General features: G+C 42.0%; 1 protein-coding gene across 1 annotated transcript in view; it reads left to right on the forward strand.

Annotated features, from left to right (window-relative positions):
- Window positions 1–14,781, forward strand: part of LOC104466895 (protein crumbs homolog 1-like) — a gene marked incomplete at its 5' end in the record, with an annotated part of 73,809 nt that extends 59,028 nt beyond the window's left edge. The window contains 1 exon segment of the mRNA XM_010080463.1: window positions 14,566–14,781. Within this exon segment, the coding sequence (XP_010078765.1) occupies window positions 14,566–14,781 (216 nt within the window).
- Window positions 14,782–22,367: the final 7,586 nt, after the last annotated feature.

The raw sequence follows: 22,367 nt of genomic DNA on the forward strand, positions 1-22,367 counted from the left end.
TCTGAGCTTTGTACCAAACTAATTGTGCAGCAAATACAACGGTCCTTAAATTTATTCAAACAATATTTGGTAGAACAGATTATTCCATTTACAAGAAGAATAAGAGCATTGAAGTAAAAAGTGCGATACTGCTGTAAGTCAGTGGAAAGGACAGAAGAAACAGCAGCTTTACAAACCTTTGTAATGATTTAGCATGAGCACATTTTGCACCACTGCAGACAACTTTGGTTGTTGGTGGATCCTGTGAAATGGTAGGGCAGGGACTCTGGAGATTATCAAGCACAGAAGTAGTTTGTGGTCGAGTTTATGCATTACTGAAATAAATGGAAATATTTCCGTTTCTGCCTGGTTCAGCACTAGTAACACTCACACGTTGCACTCTTCTCATCTCCCAAGGAACAGGCTCCTCTGTTCCCTCTTCTCCAAGCAGTAATCATTTGTGGGTGAAATTAAAGGAGCAGTTGCTTTCCTGATCATCCTGTGACAAGACTTTTTCTCCCCTGCTGACTTTTTGTCAGTTATCCAGGAAAAGGATGCCTGGTCTGAACGCAGTAAGCCTGGCTGACACCTGGGGGACATTAATGCTGAAATACAAAAAAATCCCCAAACCTGCTCACAATTCAGATCCCTGAGAAAACAGAGCGTAGGCATGGGGAGGGCCTGGCAACATCACGTCTTCTGCGCGGCTGATTTTGGTTAGCATCCACAAATGCAAAAGCCTGATGTTTGGTCCTCTTAGGTTCACTGTTATCGTTTTCTAATCCCAAAGGCTGCCATCCTGTGAACTGATGCAGCATATCGCACGCAAGAGTCAAAAAGGACACTGGTGTGTCTGATGGAAAATTCCATTTGGGTCCTTTCTTACTTAATTGTTTCCTTTAATCAAACAGAAAACTCATTCAGGCCAAAAGAAAACACTTGGTTTCCATATATATGAAAATGTAACATGTCCTTCATGGCAGACCTATACCCACCAGTACAAGGTGGTGTCTTCTGTCACTTTCTACAGGTGTGGAAGTTATTATCCCCACACAAACTGTTCCCCAATCTTTCAGTATGTGATAGAGTCAGGGACCCTCAGTGGTTGCTGAGGATCTCTCTGGAGAAGGCAGAGCAGAGATGACTCCCAAAGAAAACCTCAGTGCTCTCAGCGTTGCCTGTCATTCCTGGAAGCAATCAAAAAAGGTGATTTTGGAAGAGATCCTGCAGGCACAAAGTGATACTGAAGGAAATTAAATGACACAAGTAGGAAAATTGTAAGTAAAATGGATTTGTACAAATCATACAGACAGGGACGCTACTGAACATCTGGGCTGTATCTGAGCTCAGTATGAACGACTTCATTACTCCATGTGAATGCTTGTGGCACATCTGTAAGGTATAGAAGTTTTATTATCTTGTCCTTTACTAGGAACTGAACAGAGAGGGAGAGAGAGAGAGACCACAATCTACCCCAGGATGTTTTAACAATTATACTTAAAAAAAAATAAAGCATTATTGCTATAACTTGCTGCTAAGCAATAGTCTGCAAAACAGTGAAGTTCTTGAGATGGAGTTCACACAGAAGGCAGTCAGTACTCACCTACTGCCCCTCCTCTGGAGAAGCACTCAGCCCTGATGCATGGGCTGGCTGGAGTGTAACTGGCCTGGACCCAGAATCCAAAAATGACATATTTCACCTCAAGAACGTTTTGAGTCAAAAATTCCTACCTCATGATCATTTTTTTCATCCCATCTCAAAGCCACTGATGAAAGAGAAGGAAGTATTCTTCCAGAAGAAAACACTAATGTATGACACATCTGACAAAATTACACATAACTTGCTTGAGTTCATGGTCACCTTACTGATCTTGAAATAAGAATGAGGTTGGGAATATTTTGAGGAAGCATACCAGTGTCAATCAGAAGAGCTATTCGGCGCCGTAGAAAAGCATCTTGGAAATCACTTATTCACTTATTAATTGAATTAAATAGCTTATTTGTGGTATAAAAAGTAAAGACAGTGAACGAGCAAAGCGTCAGGTCTGTGGGACTTCAGAATGGGCTTTTGGCAGAGGATGAACTATTTTCGAACATTGCAACACAACTGCAGCCAGGTGCCTTAACAAAATGGGTCATCCTTGGTTTGAGGCAGTTACAGGTAATGAGAGTGATGGAGCCAAATTCTTTCAATGTCTGAGACTATCTAAAATCAAAGCAAGACCCTTCAGCAATCTTTAATCTGTCACAGTCCCATGGGCATGGAGCTGAGCCCTCAGGCACTAGGACACTGGAGTGAGGACCACACTCAAGGGTATTTTGCCTCAGTAGGTGTGTTAGAGCCTGGTCAGGGCTGCACTGATACAACTGCTAGGGACTGATCACAGGTATTTGCACAGGCAGTGTTTAGCCAGTACAAGGTGACTAAATTCAATTACCATTTCCACCATGGGTTGCGTAACTGATCATCAGCTAATCATGTCTCCATTTCGTGCTTCAGTCTTCCTCTCTGACAAAAAGATATTGACCCACTTTAAAGGGGATCTCCAAACCGAACGCTAGTATTTAAGAAACATGGTATCAAGGATGGAGCAGAGAAGAATGAACCCCTTAGGCTGTCTTTTCAACAGAGGACAACTCTAGTATCTGAGAAAAGTGGAATCAAAAGGGGAGGTGTATCAGAAACAGCTTACACCTGCAGATAAAGGTGGATTTTGACCTGACTCCACACACTGTAGAAAATGCTACTTTCGGCCTGTGTTGAAGAGCCCCCAGATCTGTATTAATCATCTGGCTAGAAACAGGGTTGAGTTGCACTCATAGTCAATGAGCCTTGCCTTGGAGCACCAGAGATAAAATCAGTGAGCTGAGCCAGCAGATTTTTTCCTGTCTCAAACAAGTATGATCTTCAAGAAAATCTTTGGAAAGCATAGGGAATCTTCTTGAAAGAAAGACATTGATGAGGCTGCCACTACTTCCTAACACATTAGAGTAAATCTCTCTAATCTGAAGTACAATGTATTTTCTGTTAGTTATCTTTAGGTGGCAGTAAGGTAAAAAGCATGAAGTAGAAAGTGAAGAGAAATCTCTAACAGAAGTTTGGAGACCTTCTTCTCATGTATTGTACTGGCTATGACATAGAAAAAGACTTCATAAACTAGTTGCATCTTCAGCAGTTATCCAAAAAGTAATTATTAGAGTCGGCTTCATCCAGATCACATTCAGATGCAAACACGTTGAATGCCAGCAACATTAATAAAATTACTAGATATTATACTAGGTATGCAGTACTTGATCCAAGAATCCCTCAGGACAGAGCTATGGTTCACAGGTAGAGACAGTCATCCATTCCTATCAGCAAGTACACTAAAAAGAAAAAAGTGACAGGAAACAATAAATTCACTGACAAATGGAATGTCTGAATCAAGATTAAAACAGAGTTTCAAGGAGTAGTTATCGACACAGATGTTTATAGAGTTTTGTTTTCATTTACACTTTTCATGTATGCATCTCTTCCAAAGTCTTTCCTGAAGCTAAAATGTAATGATGTTTGTTGTCTGTAATCAACTTTCTACTACAAAGAAAAAACCAGGAGGATAAAAACATACTCAAAATTTTTATCAAGGAATATAATTAGCTAAGTAACACAACAGTGTCATGTATAGTGCTAAGGCAAGTATTATGTAGCCAATAAAGGTCTATCTTACACCATTAATATTTACAGTTGGAAGCATGAGATGGCTGCAATCAAAGTGCTGCACCCAGCAAAGGCTAGCTGTTGACTTGATATCTTGTTGTCTGACAGTGTGAAACAGTCAAGTAGCTACGTACTTCATCACCACTTGACAGCATAATATTAATGCTAGGTAGCAACACATGGCTGTTTTGCAGGAGCTTATCACCAAACAGGGAGGAGAATTTCACAGAATAGTTTTGAGACTGTAGGCTTAGCTTATTAGCAGCGAAGTAGGGATGGAAAGTATCTGGCAATTACAAAACAAAACAGGAATCATAACTCTGTCTCTGCCAGACCGTGCACCTATTACACACCACGGGAGAGAGCAGTTTCTTATTCCTCCAGGAAGTGGGAAGAGGCAAGACTGACAGTTTCAGCCCAGGTTGCACCAATTCTTGTGGATAACCAGGACCTGGGGGAGGGACATAGATGACTGCTTCACGTCATCATGGTCAGGGACTAGAGCCCATAGAAGGTGGCTGCATCTGTGTGTGATGCTAGATAGATGACTCTGCTTCACATCATCGTGGTCAGGGACTAGAGCCCACAGAAGGTGGCTGCATCTGTGTGTGATGCTAGTCTTTGATGGGTACCTAGTGCTGTTCTCAAAGATCTGATTACAGAAAGAAAAGAACATCTACCACGAGCATCGCTAGTTAAGGAAGAGATCTTTAACCTCTGCTATTGTGTGCTGGAAAATGGAGCTTGGAGCTACCGGTTCTGTGCCCACAATTCAGATTGTGCAACTCCATTGAAGTAAACCAAAGTGCAGAACACAGTCAAATCATGCCTGGTAAAAACAATATGCATGGATACATATTAGTGAGGAGAGAAAATGTTCAGGTATTCACTTAAATGGGCTCTGTGCTTCCAGGTTGTGAATACCTCAGCAAAATTCCTCATATTTTTCCCTAACAGAGAAAATATCAGAGTCTAAAATCAGAGAGAGAGAGAGAACATGCAAAATTCAGAAAATCAAAAGTTTGCATTAGAAATGGTTTTGTTTCACCCTTGGCATAGCTGTTGATAGCCTATGCTGTTGTTTCCTGCCCTGTTCTCTTACTAAATGCTGTCAATCCCGTCAGCCCCATCTTGAATAATATATCATCTTTCACATGCTGGTCTGCTCAACACCTGTGCAACCAAGGAATTCATTCTTCTTTCTCGTAATCCTGTTTCACCCTGTCTACTGAATCCCTCTTCACCTCTCTTCCTTGGGACTTGGCCTGCCCTCCTCTTCAGTACTGTAGTTTCTTTTCCTCTTCTTCTCCTGCTTTTGGGTTTAACCTGCTGACCCCCTCCCACCCACTCCAGGCTCCCATGCCAACAGGAGCAGACTTCCCCAACAGGCCACTGCTGTGTGTTCTTCCAAACCCCTCTGCAACTGTGGCAACTACGTGGATGCGGTGAACTCAGCCGGGCAGGGGGGCAAAGACAGAGAGTTACCGTTTTCAGCAACAGTGTTTTGATTTGAAATATCATCCATTCCTTCCTGGAAGATGCTTGCCTGGTGAGGCTTTTATCCACCACCAAGATCTATTCACACGGAATTCGCTGTCTCAAAGCCGTAATGCAGTTATCCCCTATGGAGAGGCACCGTCTGATACACTGTGCTGCTAACCATATACAAAAATAATCCTATATGATACCCCACAGCACTTCCCAAACTGGAAAGGGATGTTACACCCCTGAGACTGACACCTTTACTAAAACATTTGTCTAGTCTGTGATTTAGCAGCTATGGGACAAACTCCTTCTCGGCACGGTTTGCCTGGATTTGCACCAGCTATAGATTTTCCGTCTTATCCTTTCAGATTGCAGCAGATGGTGAAGTTCCTACAAGAGAGGCTGTCAATAGAATTTTAAAAGGCATCTCATAACAACACATTGGAGCTGCATGTTTCATCTGTGCTGCACCACCAAGATGATCTTAAAAAGAGCTGGAGCACACTTACAAAATTAGCACTGGCAGTTGCTGCGGAAACGCTATCAAGGAGTCTTCTCAAAGCCCACAGCTTAATGAGAGCTCACCTCCCAAACTGCCAGCCAAATCACTTCTCTGTGTATAACCAACACTCTCCTGTCTGAGAGAAAAGGCATTTAATTCTCTGTCCTGTAAGACACTGATCCAGCAAAATATCTGATGGAGATTTTAAGGGGCTACTTACGTACTTCGGGCTTTTTTGTGTCCATGGCTGAGCTCATATGAAGTACAGTGGCCAAAACCAAAAATATTGTTTCTTCTGCCTAAGACAGAGCATCCCAGATCTATTAAATACCACTGTTTTCAAGGCTGGACTGCTTCCATTAAATAGTTAATATAAGTCAGACATAAGTACTACAAGTAGTTAAAGAAATTACAGTTACTGCATGTAGCCTGATCTTTAAAGAGTAATTCTAAAAGTGAGCGTCTGAGTTTGAAAAGCTACTCAGCCAAAAGGCTAATCTTGTAAATAGAAGGTTACCCCAGCTAAATGTCACTGCAAGTACTAGCGTACTTTCTAGCAGGGGAAGAGGAGGTCTGTGTATGCCAATCTGACTGGAAGATCAAAACTAATGTGACTAACACCCTTGTTTAACTGCAGTCTGCTTTACAATTTAGTTGCAACGCTTTAGAGAGCTCCATCTCCAATCTCCAGTTTCTTGCTCCACTATAATTAGAACAGACTTCCTCGTTAACTTCTGTAGTGTCACAACAGCGTGGCTGCACGTGCCAGGAGCGAGGCTGTCAGAATTTCTTAATGAGGCACTTTTCTTGCAAGCCCAGATGAATCCTAGACTTCAATCATCTCCAACTTCTTCGTTTTCTCACAGCACACCAGAGATGTAATTCTTCCTTGACAGTAAATATTGTATTTTTTCTGATAGTTGTAGTTTTGATCCTGGCTGTCAGCCAAACACCACACCACCACTTGCTCACCCTTCCATCTCCTGGGGATGGGTGAGACAATTAAAGGGGTGAAGGGAAAAGAGGCTCGTGGGTTGAGATAAGAACAATTTAATAACTAAACTTCAATAATACTGATATTAATAATAATGATAAGAATAATAGTAAAATACACAAATGAGTGACACACAGTGACCCTGCTCACCACCCAATGACCAAGGCTCAGCCTGTTCCCAGCTCATGATCCCGGAGCAGGGAGAGTCCTGAAACTGCAATCCTGGGACGGAGATAAGAGCCTGAGCATCTGAGACCAAGAGCTGACTGAGAAAGTGAGATAACTGTGGTAGAGGGACCAGCTGGAGCAAGAAACACCACCTGCAGAGAGGTGGCCTGGAGAGTGCTTCCAGACAGAGCCTCGTCTCTCTACTGGGCATGATATGGACTTGACCATCGGCCAGTTTGGGTCTCCATCCTAAACCTAAGGTCAAATCCTAGGCTGGGGCTGTGCTCCCTCCCAGCTCCTCCTGCCCCTGCAGACACGGGCACAGCAGAGAAGCTGGAAAGTCCTTGAGTGTCCTGGCGCAGCTCTGCCCATCAGTGTGTGATCAGCTTCTCCTCAGCACAAACCCAAACACAGCCTCACACCAGCTGCTGGGAAGAAAGTGAACTCTGTCCCAGCTGAACCCAGGACACCGATCTGTAGCTGGTCAAGCCAGGTGATCAATTTATCATTATGGCTGCTAACACCAGTTCTCTCTACATTTGTGCTTTGATTTCAAGAACTGTCAGACAACTAAAAGCTGACATTTTCCAGGAAGGAATTAATTCCAGCTGACACATTTCAACTAGACAAACTACTCAAACTACATTTTATAAACAAACATGTACTAGATAGAGGTGATAGTGAATGTTATTTCTTCAGAGACATTTTAAGAAATCATTCAGACAACAATATCCACCAGAAAATAGAGAAATACAAAAAAAAAAAAGGTTACTTAAAACATTCTTCCTTGAGGTGAGCTGCCTATATATATATTATACTGTGAATCTTCCGCACACACCGGCAGTGGTCACATAAGTTTTGTCTTCAGCAGTGTCCACAGCGGTATGTACAGGACCTTGGGTCTCATTCAGGCTCTCCAGCAAAGGGGTTGTCTTTTCCTGCTGGTATCAGGAAAACAACTCAGAGGCTAATGGCAGAAATAGCAACAGCAACAATGAAAATTGAAGACTACCTACAACTTTGTACGTAGTATAGACAGATTTTCAGAGGACTACAGAGACAGGCATGGGATGACAGGATAGCCTCCTCCCCATGGACACGGTGTCAAGAGGGAGAAGTTCCCAAGATGCAGGGAGAAAAGCAGCCGTGCTTCCCGTGGGGTGTTACCTGGCATGCAGAAGGCAGAGCCACCAGTGACCAGCACCAGAGCTGACAGGCCAGCCTGAACTGGAGCTGCAGGCTGGCTGATCGCAGAGGGAAGCAGTCATGTCTTTAAGCCACGGAGATCTTCATCAAATATTCAAGGCTCCAAGTCTGAATCCGGCCCTTCTATAAAATGGCCTTGTTCTTACTCCTTAAAGAGGCAAAACTAGAGAGAAACCCTGCAGCAGCCTGTCTAGGTCAGTTTTTTCTCTTGCTTTCTTCTTCTCAATTTCAGACAATTCAAATACTTTTCTCACCAGATAATCCTGAAGCTCGTTAGGCACCAGGATTAAAGCAGAGCAAACATCGTGCCTTTCAGGAATGACTTCCTTCACACACAGAGACAAGAAGGGCTATGAAATGTGAGTGCCCTAGAAAATGCACTTTTGAAGCCCACAGGATAAACTGAAGACATGTCAAGTGGGCAGAAGGAAAAGGATTTGGTGCCTTACCAGTGAGAAACAGCTACGGTGCACCACAAACAGTAAGCGCTGCCTCCTTTGGTGCCACAGGTACAGGAATGATACGATCAAGCATAAAGAGAAAAAAGCAGTTCCATGAAATAGGTGATAGAATTCAGAATTTAAAAACCAGTTTGCCATTTCCAGTGGCCTGTGCAGTGTTTGAATCAGCTGGATATGAATCTGGTCTGCTTCAATTAGTCCAAAATGGATTATTGGCTCAACTCAGCAGCCCAAGAACTAGGTCATCACAGCTCCTGGGACCTGGTGGCTGGTGTTTAGCATGAGCAGAGCAGCTACTTTGTACAGATGGTGCGAGGGAGAGTAAAAGGCACTTGCTTGCAAAGGTAAGAAAAAAAAAAAAGACACATAAAAAAAGGGACTTCATATGCCACTCATTTAAGGTACTTCTACTGGAACAAAGTCAATCTGTAGATTTATGGCCACTTTACTGCTGTTGAAAATAAACTGTAGTCCCACAAGCTGGGGTTATCAGTGCATCTCGTTATAATAGATTTGTGTATGACTAAGTGGATCTCTTCTGGAACTACTGGGACTCTTATTTGAATTCAGCCTTTAACAGAATAATTTTCTGATAAGATGGTTGTAAATCCTCAAAGAAGTAAACTCAGGGTGTCTATGGGCTTTTTAATCAAGTTAATGGCTTTTCTTTGGCTGCTCAGTATTATCCCTATATGCTCCCAAACCTTTCAAAGTAATTCTGACATGGATTAGGACCACTCAAGCCAATCGTCCCTCATTACTTTAGCAAATGGTTTTCATTTGGGGGCAGTAAATCCGGATGGCATGGATCAGATGTTCTTACCATGAATGAAGTGATAAACTCGTTAGCGGTGTCAGGACTCAGGATCCAGACACTTCACCAGCGAAAGCCACAGTGGACGTGAGCAGCTGCAAAATTCCCAGAAAGCCCCGCACGTGGCAGAGAAAGGAATTCTCCAGGGTTTGGCAGCTCCGGTATTTTAAGTCCCACGTTGATGTCTCTGTCTTGCGAAGCATCCAGAATCAGGCACATTTCTATGCAAGTGCTGAAATGAAGGCTGATTAATAATGAATGCCCAGCACCAGAGGCGTGCTCCTGCTTTCACAGCACGCTACGCCTTTTGCATCCCAAAGACACGCGCGCTTGGTCTGAGCCCCGCTCCCCCACGCAAAGCTCCTGCCCAGGGAGCGGCGTCCCAAGGGAGCTCATGCTCCTCCTCTCACACCTACAGCAACCGCTGCACTGGCACCACAGCTGCCTCTTCTCTCGCCCTGGTCTGGCTCAGCCCTTAGTGTCCGTGGCCGCAATTCCCACCCGTCGCGCTGACACAAAGCAGGATTAGATGAGCTGAGTCACGCTGATGTGAAACACACCCAGGGAAGAGGCCCCGCGCGTTTGGCTGGCTCCCTTGTGCTGTTCCTCTTGCCTTTGACATTCGGTGCACATGGAAACGTTCATATACCGCAAATCCCTCATGTTCCCCCATTACAAAACAAGGGTTTGGAAGATGATTTGTTTGAAGATAAGCACACATGTACCGGATTGATAAAGGCTGCTGAGCTTTGACTTGTGAACCGGGCTCTCCTTATCTACAAAGCACATCACTGAACTGAGGAGGAACAATCCATCTACTTCAATAACTACATGAAAAGCAAAACCCAGTCCTACCATGAAGTTTCACTGTATCCAATGATTTCTTTTACCTAATCTAAACCTTTTAAATAATTTTTATCTATTAATTTAAAAAAAAAATAAAAAATTAGTCAGCTTTGACATGAAACCACCAGTGAAAAGCCAAAAGACTTTGTTTTTTTTAAAAACCCACAAAATAATATTTTTTTCTGCATTTCCTCCTGTCTTTACAAAGCTATTCAATGCATAAAAAATAAATTTAAGAATATTTGCTTTTTTCTTCCTTTTTAAAAAATTTTGTGAAAATAAATTTGTCTTGCTCCAGCTGACATCCAAAGACATATAAATAAAACATGCTACATAGAATAGCTTAGCGAGAAGCACACTGACCTTCTAATGCTAGCAGACTTCATTTTTTGGTGTTACCATGGCACATGACATCATCTTGCTATCGACATTCATTACCATTATTATTATTTTGCTATCAACATCCATTACCATTAAGGATACAGCTTTTACTGACAGCTACTGTATATTAGGGGCAGGGTACAGGTCACAACTGTTTTGTCACCGACTAGCTTTTACACCGGCTCATAAGATAACTGAGGTTGGAAGAACCCTCAGGAGGTCTCCCAGTCCAACCTCCTGCTCAAAGCGTAATGCGAATCTCTAAGGTATTGCCCATTCAGTAGTTAACCCTCCTTCGGTTGCTCTACGTGTATTTAGTCATTCATAAGCAGTGCCTAAGTTACATTCAGAAATAGATGTGATCACCATGTGGTACTTATTAGTGAGAATTATTTCTGAAAGGCTCTCACAGTGTATGGGAGTCTCGTAGGCTTCCCTGACAACAAAGGTCTTTAGCAAAAAAATCACTAAGTTGTTTCTCTTCATAAATTTCCAGCTGTCCTGGGGCTTTTTTTTGTTTGTGCTGAGACAAAATGAAGTTTGCCTCACTTTGTCCTTTCCTTTCCAAAGCTTTTCCCAGCTTTTTCCTTCTGCTTTTGAGGCTCTAGGTCACAGAACACCTCTTGCATGGGACTCTGCCACAGCTTGGTGGTAAACACACCGAAAAAATTGTATATGCATAGCAACTGGCCTTCTCCCAAGCAGTCAGCTCATTAAGGAGATGTCAATGAGCTAACCTGGGGATGTGAAGAGCAGCCTGTGTGCTATGAAGGTGACAGATTATGTTCCAGCGTGGTGGTCTGACCAAGGAGCCACCAGCAGGGCACTGCTCAGCGCCCAGCGCCGCGGGACGCCCCCAGCCCTGCGGCTGCAGGTGACCCCCCGCACAGCTGAGAGCACCGAGATCAGCAGCTGCAGGCATGAGCGGTGCCCTGGCAGTCTGAGGGGCTCTGCTCTCATCTCTCTGAAACGTCCCAGAGGCCGATAGCCTAGATCCATCACTGCTGGAAGCAACAGCCAAGAGCTGTTGCTCTTACCAGGAGAGCCTGAAGCAGTGATATGGGACCTTTACATTCAAACTCCTTTTTTAAAGTCCACTCCCTACTATTATGCAAAATAGTAGGGTCAGTAACAGAAAAACTTTTTCCCCCCTGTCTCAGCAGCACTGTTTCTAAAATGTTACTCCGTCCTTTTTCTTTTTGGGATCACCAATTAAAATGATTTCCGTCTATCATCATCACCAAATACTGTGATGAACAAACTCGGAGATGATGGGGGACAGAACTTTTAATTCTTTCCAGATCAGCCAGTTGATTTTCCAAATTAATTTAGCTGTTCAGCCATTAATTACTAAAGAAGCAGTTGATTTTAATGGGACCAGACTGCAGAGCCTTCTGGCAACTCTGGTCACCAGTTCAGTGCTCCTGCTAAGGGGGCTACTGGGACTGCGAACTTGGGCAGTGGGCTGTTCAACCAGGGGACAGCACTTGAATGGCAAATTTTTTTTTTTTGATCAATAGAATCCATCTAAAAAGATGACATAAAGGCCATTTTTTTCATATTTAGAAATCAGAAGCAACATAAACACAAAAATAAAGCTGGCCAATGTATCTGATCACGGTAAAAAACCCGCTCTCTAGATCTTAATCAGTGGAGTAACTTTTTCATACACTGGCTCAAGAGGAAGCATTTTGCCACAGATACAGGCAATATGGGCATTTTTCAGTAGTCTTTTTTCAAGTTCAAGTCAAGACCAAAACAATCCCAATGAATAACAGTTATTAAACAGAAACAAAAATTGGAAAAAAATGTGTAGTGGATTGCTGTGGTGTACTACAGGTAAGGTTTCTGTAATAAGTAACTATTGCAGAATGAAAAAAAAAAAAAAAAGCCCTGTTAAGATGATTTTCACTTGAGAATGAGATTTAGATATGTGACTGCATTTTAACAAGCTACAGAGCATTCTTCTTCCATTAACGTGAATGATACAAGTGAAAATGTCTCTGTAGATACGACATACTTACAACAGGAAAGGAAAGAGTATGGACTGGAAAACACGAGAATAAGTTCAGAAATTTCACATGCCAGAGACCAGGCAATACTCTTAATTTGCCTATGGCAGTGAATTTCTTTCACAAATGTCCTGTTCAACCCTAGGATCAGAGTTAACTTAGAGTATCTTGATCCTCAGTTTCCCAGAGCAGAGAATGAAAATAAAAGACAGCTTCCGAGAATAAAAATTCCATTAAAAATTTGCACCCTAAGACAAGAGGAACAAGGGTTGTATAGTCTGACACAGTACAGAGAAAAACTGAGATCTCAAATATATCTGCAACACCCCCTAAAGATGGTATGACTTTCCCAATCCAATACAATTTAATAGACCAACATCCTTCATGCCATCATGTTTTAGGGTTGGCGTCATGTGGTCTGTCACCTGCACTAGCTTATTTCTACTGAAAAGAATGTTTTTAAAATCATAAGAACCATATATTTACCCACTGAGGACAGAGGAAAATATCCTAGCTGGTCATGTATCCCCTAGAGAAAACCCCTGAGCCAAACTTGCCTTTATTATTATAGTTAGGACCTTTCACATCAGTGTGGAGGTGGAGAAATTAAAAAAGAGGAAGGATTGTTTTAACGTTTTCCCTCTGGCATTGTCATTCTTCTGCAAAGGCATCTGAGCAGTGCGAGTCTGAGCAATGGACACACAGCAATAGCATTCCCTTACAGAACCTCCATCACTGAATGCAAAATCGTCATCCTTCTCAGGACCGTAGTGGCACCTCCTGAGAAATTACGAGTAAGGAGGTCACCAAAATATCCTGTAACATGCAGTATCTAACTGGGAAATGGGCTTTGACTTGTTGTTTTCCATTTCTAAATATTTTGGGATTTGAAAGCTCACCCTCAAGCACACATCCATCTCTGGCAGTTCAGCTGTCACTCGAAATACCAATCAAAAGCTGATGGATGGCAGAATCTGCCCAGAAGTTCCAACTCCTCCCAGGGTCTTCTGTCCGTAGTGACCACTTTTCCACACTAACCACATCGCTTCATTGGCTTACCTCACCAGAAGCATTTTTTACACATAAAAGCACATACGTAGATGCATATAAAACGTCCATCTACCAACTATAAAATTTCTCTGGTCTAAAGCATATTTGCTTATGTGCACTGTGCCTTCTGACATTATCACATTTCCCACTGCCACAGGAAAACAGCAAAAAAAAAAAATTAAAAAAAATCAGAGCATCCTTACGTTCATCCTGTACTGTACTGCTTGTGTTTCTGTAGATGAAGTGACAAAGCCTGTATGTAGAAGAAGGGCTGGATGAATATTTTAAAACATATTTGTGAAAATATACTGATTAATTTCTCACTGCATAGATTTCAGCTGCACTCTTGTGCAGCCTCTATACACTTATGTCATGCCAACATGCTGGTAGAAAAGTTTATGGCAGGAATGTCTGTAGAAATAGTACATTTTACAAAAATATTTACAGTAAGCAAATCTAAATATCAGTATTCACATAAACTCGATTCCTCCAGCAAGAGAAACAGAAATGTGACTGAGCATACATCCACTCAAAAGAGCTCATGTTTAACTTGCAATAGCAAAGACTTGCAGTAATATGTTCACAATCAAAATAGGGGTAATGAATTATTACTAATGTAATTAAACAAATAATTGCTGAATTACTATTACTGTCCACAGACATGTTAGATGGTAGGTTATTTTCAAGCAGAATAAGAAGCTGTCAGATGAAATGGGTCATTACATTAAATTAATCCAGCTCTGCCTGTATGTTAAATATCCAACACTGTGGGTAATTTTCTGAAGAGGTGAAAAAAACAAATCTGGAGGGGCTAATGTACTTCTCTACCAATAAATGGTGCTTCAAGCAGTAGCTCTTCTATGCAAAGCCCTATCCATAGAATGATTTTTGTTTTCCTTCTATGGTAGGTCAAGTGTGTCTCAGTATTCTCTTGACATAAATTATATTGCAATTATTTCAATCCTTCCAGTTGACAACTGACTTGATCTCGAACATATTCACCTCCATTGGCTCAGTAACGCTGGCCTTGTTATTGATCCTCTTCTTGGCAGTTGTGGTTTCAGTCATCGCTGCCAATAAACGGGCGACTCAAGGGACTTACAGCCCCAGCCGGCAGGAGAAGGAGGGATCCCGGGTAGAGATGTGGAACATGGTGCAGCCGCCGCCGATGGAAAGACTGATTTAGAAGAATGTGCTCCTGCATCCTGGAAGACGGCTGAAAGGGGACAGTGTACATATGTTAGATAAGCTCATTTTCATTCTGATGCCAAGAATAAATATTACAATGAGTTTGGGCTTTCAATATTTTCAATATTTTCCTTCTAAGTTCAATAACTTTAAAATTTTCGTAGCATTTAAGAGAACCAATGCCATTTATCATTGTTTTTGACCAACCCGTCCAAGGACAATTTTTATTTGCACTGGAAACTCCAGCCGTGGTAACCTGCAGTAGGCATTACAGACAGTAACGGCTCCTGGGATACACGCAAGTGCCTGTCTCAGATGGAACACAAATAACAGCTTCTCATTTGTGCTTTCCTTTGACTGCCTAGCAATCACTGCTGCAGAAGACAATGCAGAGAAATCAAATAAGCCTGTACAGTGAAGACTTTATAATTCTGTTATCAAAGGGTTTAGTACCAGAGCTGTGTCTCAGCATATCTGCTTTCATCTGTTAATCGGGGATTAAAAGGACATTGCACAACAACTCTCCAAAATAAATGCTTCAAATTTAATTGGTTTTCTTTTCTCCAGTTCTCTCATTTTACCCAGTGCCCCCCCAACTTCTACTGAAAAGAATTTCAGTTTCCACAAAAGCACATCTTTGTGAGTATAAAAGACCAGGTCCTAAAATTTCCAGTGGGCACAATCTGACCTCTTAGGAGATGTGAAATCTGAACATCCTAAGCAAATTCTGCACATCCATGCTACTGCCATTTTCTCATTACAATACTACCCCATGGTCTACTTTGTAAAATCTACTCCTTCTCACATTGCGAGCATACATTGGCTGTCAAAAAGGATGCTCAAAAACATTTCCCAAAGCTCATGAATAATACCAGGAAAGAGGCAGAAGTGGCCTACAGGTAAAGCATTGGCTTGGAAGTAATGGAAGTATCTCAACTCTGGTGACAGAGTTGGTGCTTCTCCTGGAGTTGAGACCTCTCATATGATCATGGGCAAATTTTTTGTGCCTCAATTTTCTTCTTTTAAAACAGGGATGATCCCATTTAACTACCCTGTAATCCTCAGCAGCAAAAGGATTGCAACCGTTTGTTGAAAAAGAAACACACGCATAAAATGTAATAGAATAACTAGGAAAGATTGGAAGAAACCTTGTCATGAAATAGACATTTGAAAATCTTCAAGGGATTGAATGATCAATCCTGTAGTAGGAAAGGACATGCCAAAAATACACCCAGAGTTTATTTGAAACGTAGAGGCAAATTTTAGCAGCAATGCATCCGGTTAATTTTCACATGTAGTCAAGAAATTCAAGCACAAGCATTACTCCCACCCAAACTGAACCCACAATAAAGAGGCAACAGAGTAGAAAGTACCTGGTGGTATTTCTTTCTTCCTGCAGTTCAGTTTATATGCTCCTGCAGTTGTGAAACATCCCAGACACACGCATCAAACCCCAGACTGTTATTCCAGCAGCTCCATAATAGAGCATGCGCACTCGGTATCAAAGAGTTTAACTCATCTTGTTAATTAATGATCAATTCATAAATCATTCTGAATGAACCCCTGGAGGGATTACTGAAAATCCATGTCACTCACATTTACTTCTGGATGAGATGATTAGCAGTAACTATGATAGCAAGCACGTTCCAGATTTTTTGCAATGTCCAATATCTTTCGAAACAAGGCACTAGAGAAACTGTGAGCGGATGGTAGAATTCAAGCCTAGTTAAGAGAGCAGAATGCAGTCACAGCAAAAACACACAACGGATTTTATTCTAGCCCAATTTACAGCCATAGTACTGAAGCTTATTATTTTGAATGCAACTGTTGTTGTACAAACGCAGTTTAAATGCAGAGAGTTCAAATGGTGACTAAGGAAGGAATGGGCAAATAAGTTACCAAAAATCTGAGGGTAGATAAGAGATAGCAGAGATTCAGGGAAGATCTTTTGGAGTCATGGCATTATGTGATAACAAATGTAATAGCTTTTAGTTGAAAGTCTTGGTTTAGCCCAGCATTTGCCCCCTGAGATACTGCAAAGGCATAATAAAAAAATACTGTCAAGTTTGTTAGGCATGATCATTTCTAGAAAGATAAATATTTGAAAAAAAAGAAGAAATTAACTCAAAGAGCATACAGTCTGAGGGAGCTAACCACTCGGCAAACAAGACAGCAAAGAGCAGCGTGTGCGGATGGGAGACGGGAGTGAAGCAGGAATTGATTTGGGCAGATTCTGACACACATCGCTCTAGGCTCACCCAAAAAAAGCTGCAGAAGACCCAAAGACAAGGCCACTTTCTAGACAGAGGTGGCAAAGTTGGCAAAGACACAGGAACCACCGCGAACGAGAGGGCAAGCATCACTAAGCAGAGAAGTGTTGGCTGCAGGCTGGGAACAGCTTGGGGGCAGAGAGCTCTGAAAACCCTCTGGAAGCACCAACTGGGCATGAGGAGCAGAAGCAGCACTGAAACAGTAAAGCGGATGCAAGGAAGATGCTTCCCTGCACCTGCTTTACATTCTTGGATTTCTCGTCAATGAGTTAAAAGGAGAAATAAAATTGATAGAGATCTCGGTGAACAGCAGAGATGGACAAAGAAAATCATTTCAGAAATAAAATAATTTCAGAAGAAGCAACAGAATGGTTGTGATAAAGACTTAACTTTGAGGTTTGCCCTTTCTTTGAGCAGGAGGCTGGACTAGATGACCTCAGCAGGTCCCTTCCAGACTAAATTATTATGTGATTCAAAGAAAAAGGACAAAAAGAGAGAAAGCAGCTGAAGATGGAGGCAGTTTGCATGGAGAACTAACCTGAAGAAAAGCATTGTTGTTCATGGTGAAAGAGCAAGAATAAGGGAGTGGCTGAAAAGAAATTCTGCTCTTCTTGATCATTTCACTTTCTGGATTAAACTTTGGAAACGGTAGAAAAACAATCGGTATAGAGGTAGTAAAATATTTGGGAAAGTGTTGCCACCCAGAGGATCTACAGGGCTCAGCACGATACCCAGGAATGGGTACAAAGGAAGGATGAACAGAGAAGATAAAAGCCTGAAGAGTTTCCATACAGAGCAAAGACAGCTCTGAAGGAACATGCTCCTAAAGAATTAAAAAGACATCCATAAAAGCACAACAAAGGAAAAATCTCACCGTGAAATATGAGTGTGGTTTGGAGAAGGTAAGTCAAGAAGTTGGAAGGCAGGGGAAAAAGCCTTTAAACTAAGATTAGAGGAAGTTGTGACTGTTGTGAGTCTCAGTGGAGAGGAAATAATAAAAATTAGAGTGGTAAAAATGCAAAACTGAGAGAAGAAAAGGAAATTAAAGTGGATGGCACTTGAGGAAGGTGGAGGCAAAAGCTGGATCACAGCAAGGTTGAAGCTGGGCTTTCATAGCAGTGAGACCATAGGAAAAGGAGGGAGGACGATGGTGCGTCAGGAATGAGAATTACCTCCCAAAGCAGATCTGTGTAAGATAACCCAGAGGGAGCATGTTTTCTTGCAATGAAGGATTAAAATCTGAAATATTTTATGATCTTACAAGCAAAGGCCCAAAAGGCACAAATGTCCATTCTAAATACACTTTCAGACAAGCTGAATTAACAAAGCAACATTCAAAGAGGGCAGGGAGGCAGACACTGCAGCTGGGAAAGCTCAATGGCAGCCTGGAGACGCCCAAAAAGTCCCAAAGCCATGGCTCTATTTCCATGCTATAGTGATCATGAAATGCATGGTTAGGAAGAGTGACCCTTCTGGGCCATATCTCAACCAGGGAACAACAGCTGAAACAAAAGCGAATACATTCTAAAGAGCGTCTAACATCTTTGCTGAAATGTAAACTGTGGATTAAGAGCAGATGTCAAGGTATTTACTGCTCCTCAGCCCAGGGGTGTGATAAAATGCATACAGAAGCACAGACAATCAGGGAGGAGCAATAACATCTAAGAGTTGTAGAGAGCACAAAAAAAAAAAAAAAAAAAAAGGAAAAGGAAAAAAAATAACAAAACTGGCTTCTAGTTTCTCCAAAAGTACTGATAACCTCCATTAATATGGAGTTATCTCCACACCGAAGACCTCAAATATTTTAAAACTACATTTGTTTAATCCATCTCACTATTTTGATTCAAAAGCTGAAAGTAAAATAATTTATTCATGATGACTTACAACCTATCCACACGATCTGCTCTGCACCAGATCCCTCCAAAGATACTCAGAAGCCAGTGAAAGATGAACCAACTTACTCCCCTTTCGCAGGTGGAAAGGGGTGACATCCAGCCTGTGAAACAGTGAGGAGCACCTCCAGAGTCCCAAGGTTATTTCCACTAGGCAGAATACAAATATTGCAGCTGGAATTTGGCCAGCTCAACATGATCAGAGTGTATCACTGCATCATGTGCCTTCTCCTTCTTATGTAAAATGAACTGTTTCTTCTCTGTATGTACATAGTGTATTTATAGCCTAGATGGTCTATTCATATTACTATTTTGCGGTGTACAGGATCAAATGGCCAATAAATAAGGATTATATCAAGCCACATGCAACCTAAATTTTTTTCTTTATGGGATTATTTCATTATGCACTTACAAAGGAAATTATCCCCAGGCCAGAATTATATTTGCTGTTTAAAAAGTCAGATTTTCCTTTTGGAATCGAGTGATCAAGAAATGTTTTCCATACTTGGAAATGAAGTGAACAGCTTTGTGCTTTGGTCCACACTGCCAGCCTCAGCATTGCAATCTGTGCCATCCTCTGACTGCATCCACGCCGGCTGATTGCACTCTGCCCATCAAAGGGAAGTGTTTTGTGCCAGGTCCCAAGGTGCCATGAATCACTACAGCTTCACTGGAGCTAATTTATACAAACTGAGAATGCCATGATCTTTTTTTTTTTTTTTTTTTTTTTTTTAAATTACTACTGTCTTTCCAGCACTGTGGATGAGTGCAGGCAGAAAAACAGCAGAGCAGTACCAATTTTCTTCGCTTCATCTAAGTCCCATTTTCACAAGGTCCGTTCTGCTACTGCAACGGTTTCTCTGTTACTTTCCAATAAAGATCAATAACCTCAGAAACCAAGAGTCCTATTGTCCCAAAAGCATCAGCTAGTTGTAACCGAGAGCGTCCCCTCGGAGGAATTAATCCATCCTGATGCCTACAGTTGTGCTGCAAGCTCCCTCCAGCCCAGCTAGCCTTGGCTGCTTTCCCAGGACACCTCCAGGTAAGACAGATTTCAGACGAACGCACACACTGTTCCTTCACTTTCACGTGCCCAACACTGCCCCAAGTGACCCCCCAAGCCCAAGTGTGTCAAGGAGATATCTGGGGAGGTCTATTTCACTGCTTAAAACAGGAGCACCTCTTGAGCCTGAACCTGAGGAACATCTCAAAAACCATGAAACTCGTGCTTGGCCATTATTTTAGTAACTAGGTATTACTTTCTTTTCCCAAGTAATAAACACTGATGATCATGATCTGACCTTGTGGGTTTTAAATAGAAAACATTGCTTTTCCGTGTTCTCTGGAAGACAAATACCACCACCACAGATCAATGTTGTGAGGAAGCTCAGGAATTCTTATTTGTTTCAACAAAATACTGTGAACTTTCCTGTTCAGTACAGCTGATTTAAAATTTTGCTGGTACGTGACTTACAGCTGTGATGCCACGCTAGCCTTCCAGCTGCGACCGGCTGTTCTCAGCAGAGGCTTCTCTCCCTTCTGAGGTCTGCCAAAACTCATGCCCCCTGGCCCTTGAGGAAGTAAAAAAGCATCTGGCCCATCCAGCTTTCTCATCAATAAGGAGCTAAGCTGCAATTTATCGTCGTTCTCTATGTCTGAACTCTGGCTAGTGATTATTGTCCAAACAGATGCTAATTGATAATAAACATAATCTAAATTATGGTATTAAATAAAGAACATAGTTGATACACTTTTAAAAATGGCCATAATAAACAAAGTCCCACAGTAGAAAGCTTGTCTCCAGATAAGAGAGAGCCAAGTCTTTTTTCAAGCCAAAAATTTCTGAACTGTTTTATTTAATGTAAGCCCCAGGTCCCCTGCAAGTCTTCCTGCAGGACAAACCTTATACACATAATGTCACATAACGTCAGGAATCGCAGATCAGAGGAGTTTGGCCAAGTTCCTTCTCCTGTGCTGTTCAGTCCCCCCTAAGCTAAAGAGAACTGACACCTCAGAAAACAGTTCAAAAAAAGAGCATCAGATTAGACATTGTAAATCAATAAAGCTGAACAGCAAGTAGCTGACAACACGAAAATTTTGCCTATTGCGAAACGTCACAGTTGGATGAATGGATGGGGCTTTCATGCCCCACTGAAGCATGCACAGGCTTCAAACTACTGGCACGTGTCAAGATGCTGCAAAACCCAACGTTTATAAAAGATACATCTGGTGTGTATTTATTGGGAGCGGAGTAAGGTCTTGTTTAAATTGCACACATTTGATGTGGAGAGCGGGCGACACCCTATGCCTCCCAGTAAAAGCATGTTTTAACCTAAACTCCTCTATCTATAATGCATGCCATGAGGTGGGAAGACCTCTTGCACATTGAAAAGCCAGAGTATAAATTATGAATCAAGGCACATGTGGAGTCCTGAAGGCCAAAGAGAGTTCTCAGTTCAGTGGTGATTTTCTAGGTTTAGAAAATTATATTTATGGGATAAAAATGTATTGGAGATTTTATATTGAGCAACTTCGTTATATTTTGACTTGGTTTCACAAAAGTTGATTTTAATTTCTGCTTTTTTAGGCTGTAATTTTTCTTTCTCCCAAATCATTTGGCAAAGCCATTACACTTAGCAGCAATTCACCTAACACTGTCAAACACCAGCAAGGCTGACATGTCCAAATCATGACTTTAAGTCATCTTTTTTGATCAGAGGAAAGCTGCACAGCCCTTCATCTGGTTTTATGCTCTTCACAGCACTGTTTAAAGGCAAGACATTTTTCTTACCTTAATATTGCGTGTGACCTTTCAGGTTTCAGGTGTAGTTTCAGCAAAAGCGCAGTTTTCATAGGCACATATTGTAATAACTAGCGATGACAAAAATGTGTGTTTCCAATTTCAACCACTTAGTTGCAGTTGGCACCTGTGCTAAACTTGGCAGCAGAAATTCAGAAACAGTGACAGCAGTGGAGGCACCGGAGGAGCGAGAGCAAACTAAACAGCCAGGTGCTGCCCGCCAATATTCATTATACATGCCCACTGGGCTGCCAGTGTGTTTTCAAGGTACAAGTAGTCACAGCACAGGGCAGCCTTGGGTTAAATGGTTCTGTCCCACAAAATAAATAATGTCTTCCATGCAGCTACAGAACAAGGTATTAACAGAATTGCAGGTGTTACCCTAAGTAATTTCACAATCTTTAGGGAGCATGAGTCTGCAGGGAAGATGTGCAGGGTGTTTCCACATATTTTTGCTCCAAGTGTAAAACAGCTCAAACAATTAAATGCAGCTTTAGTTGTTTCTAATCATCTCCTCAGCAAGCAGGCAAACGATGCCCAGCAACAAGTTGTGTGCATCCCGTGGTGACCCGCAGCCAGTCTGGGACCAGCCCAGAGCCCCGGCGTTACTTCAGTGCCAAGC

This window comes from Pterocles gutturalis, unplaced genomic scaffold (assembly GCF_000699245.1).
Source record: "Pterocles gutturalis isolate BGI_N339 unplaced genomic scaffold, ASM69924v1 scaffold15109, whole genome shotgun sequence".
Lineage (NCBI taxonomy): Eukaryota > Metazoa > Chordata > Aves > Pterocliformes > Pteroclidae > Pterocles > Pterocles gutturalis.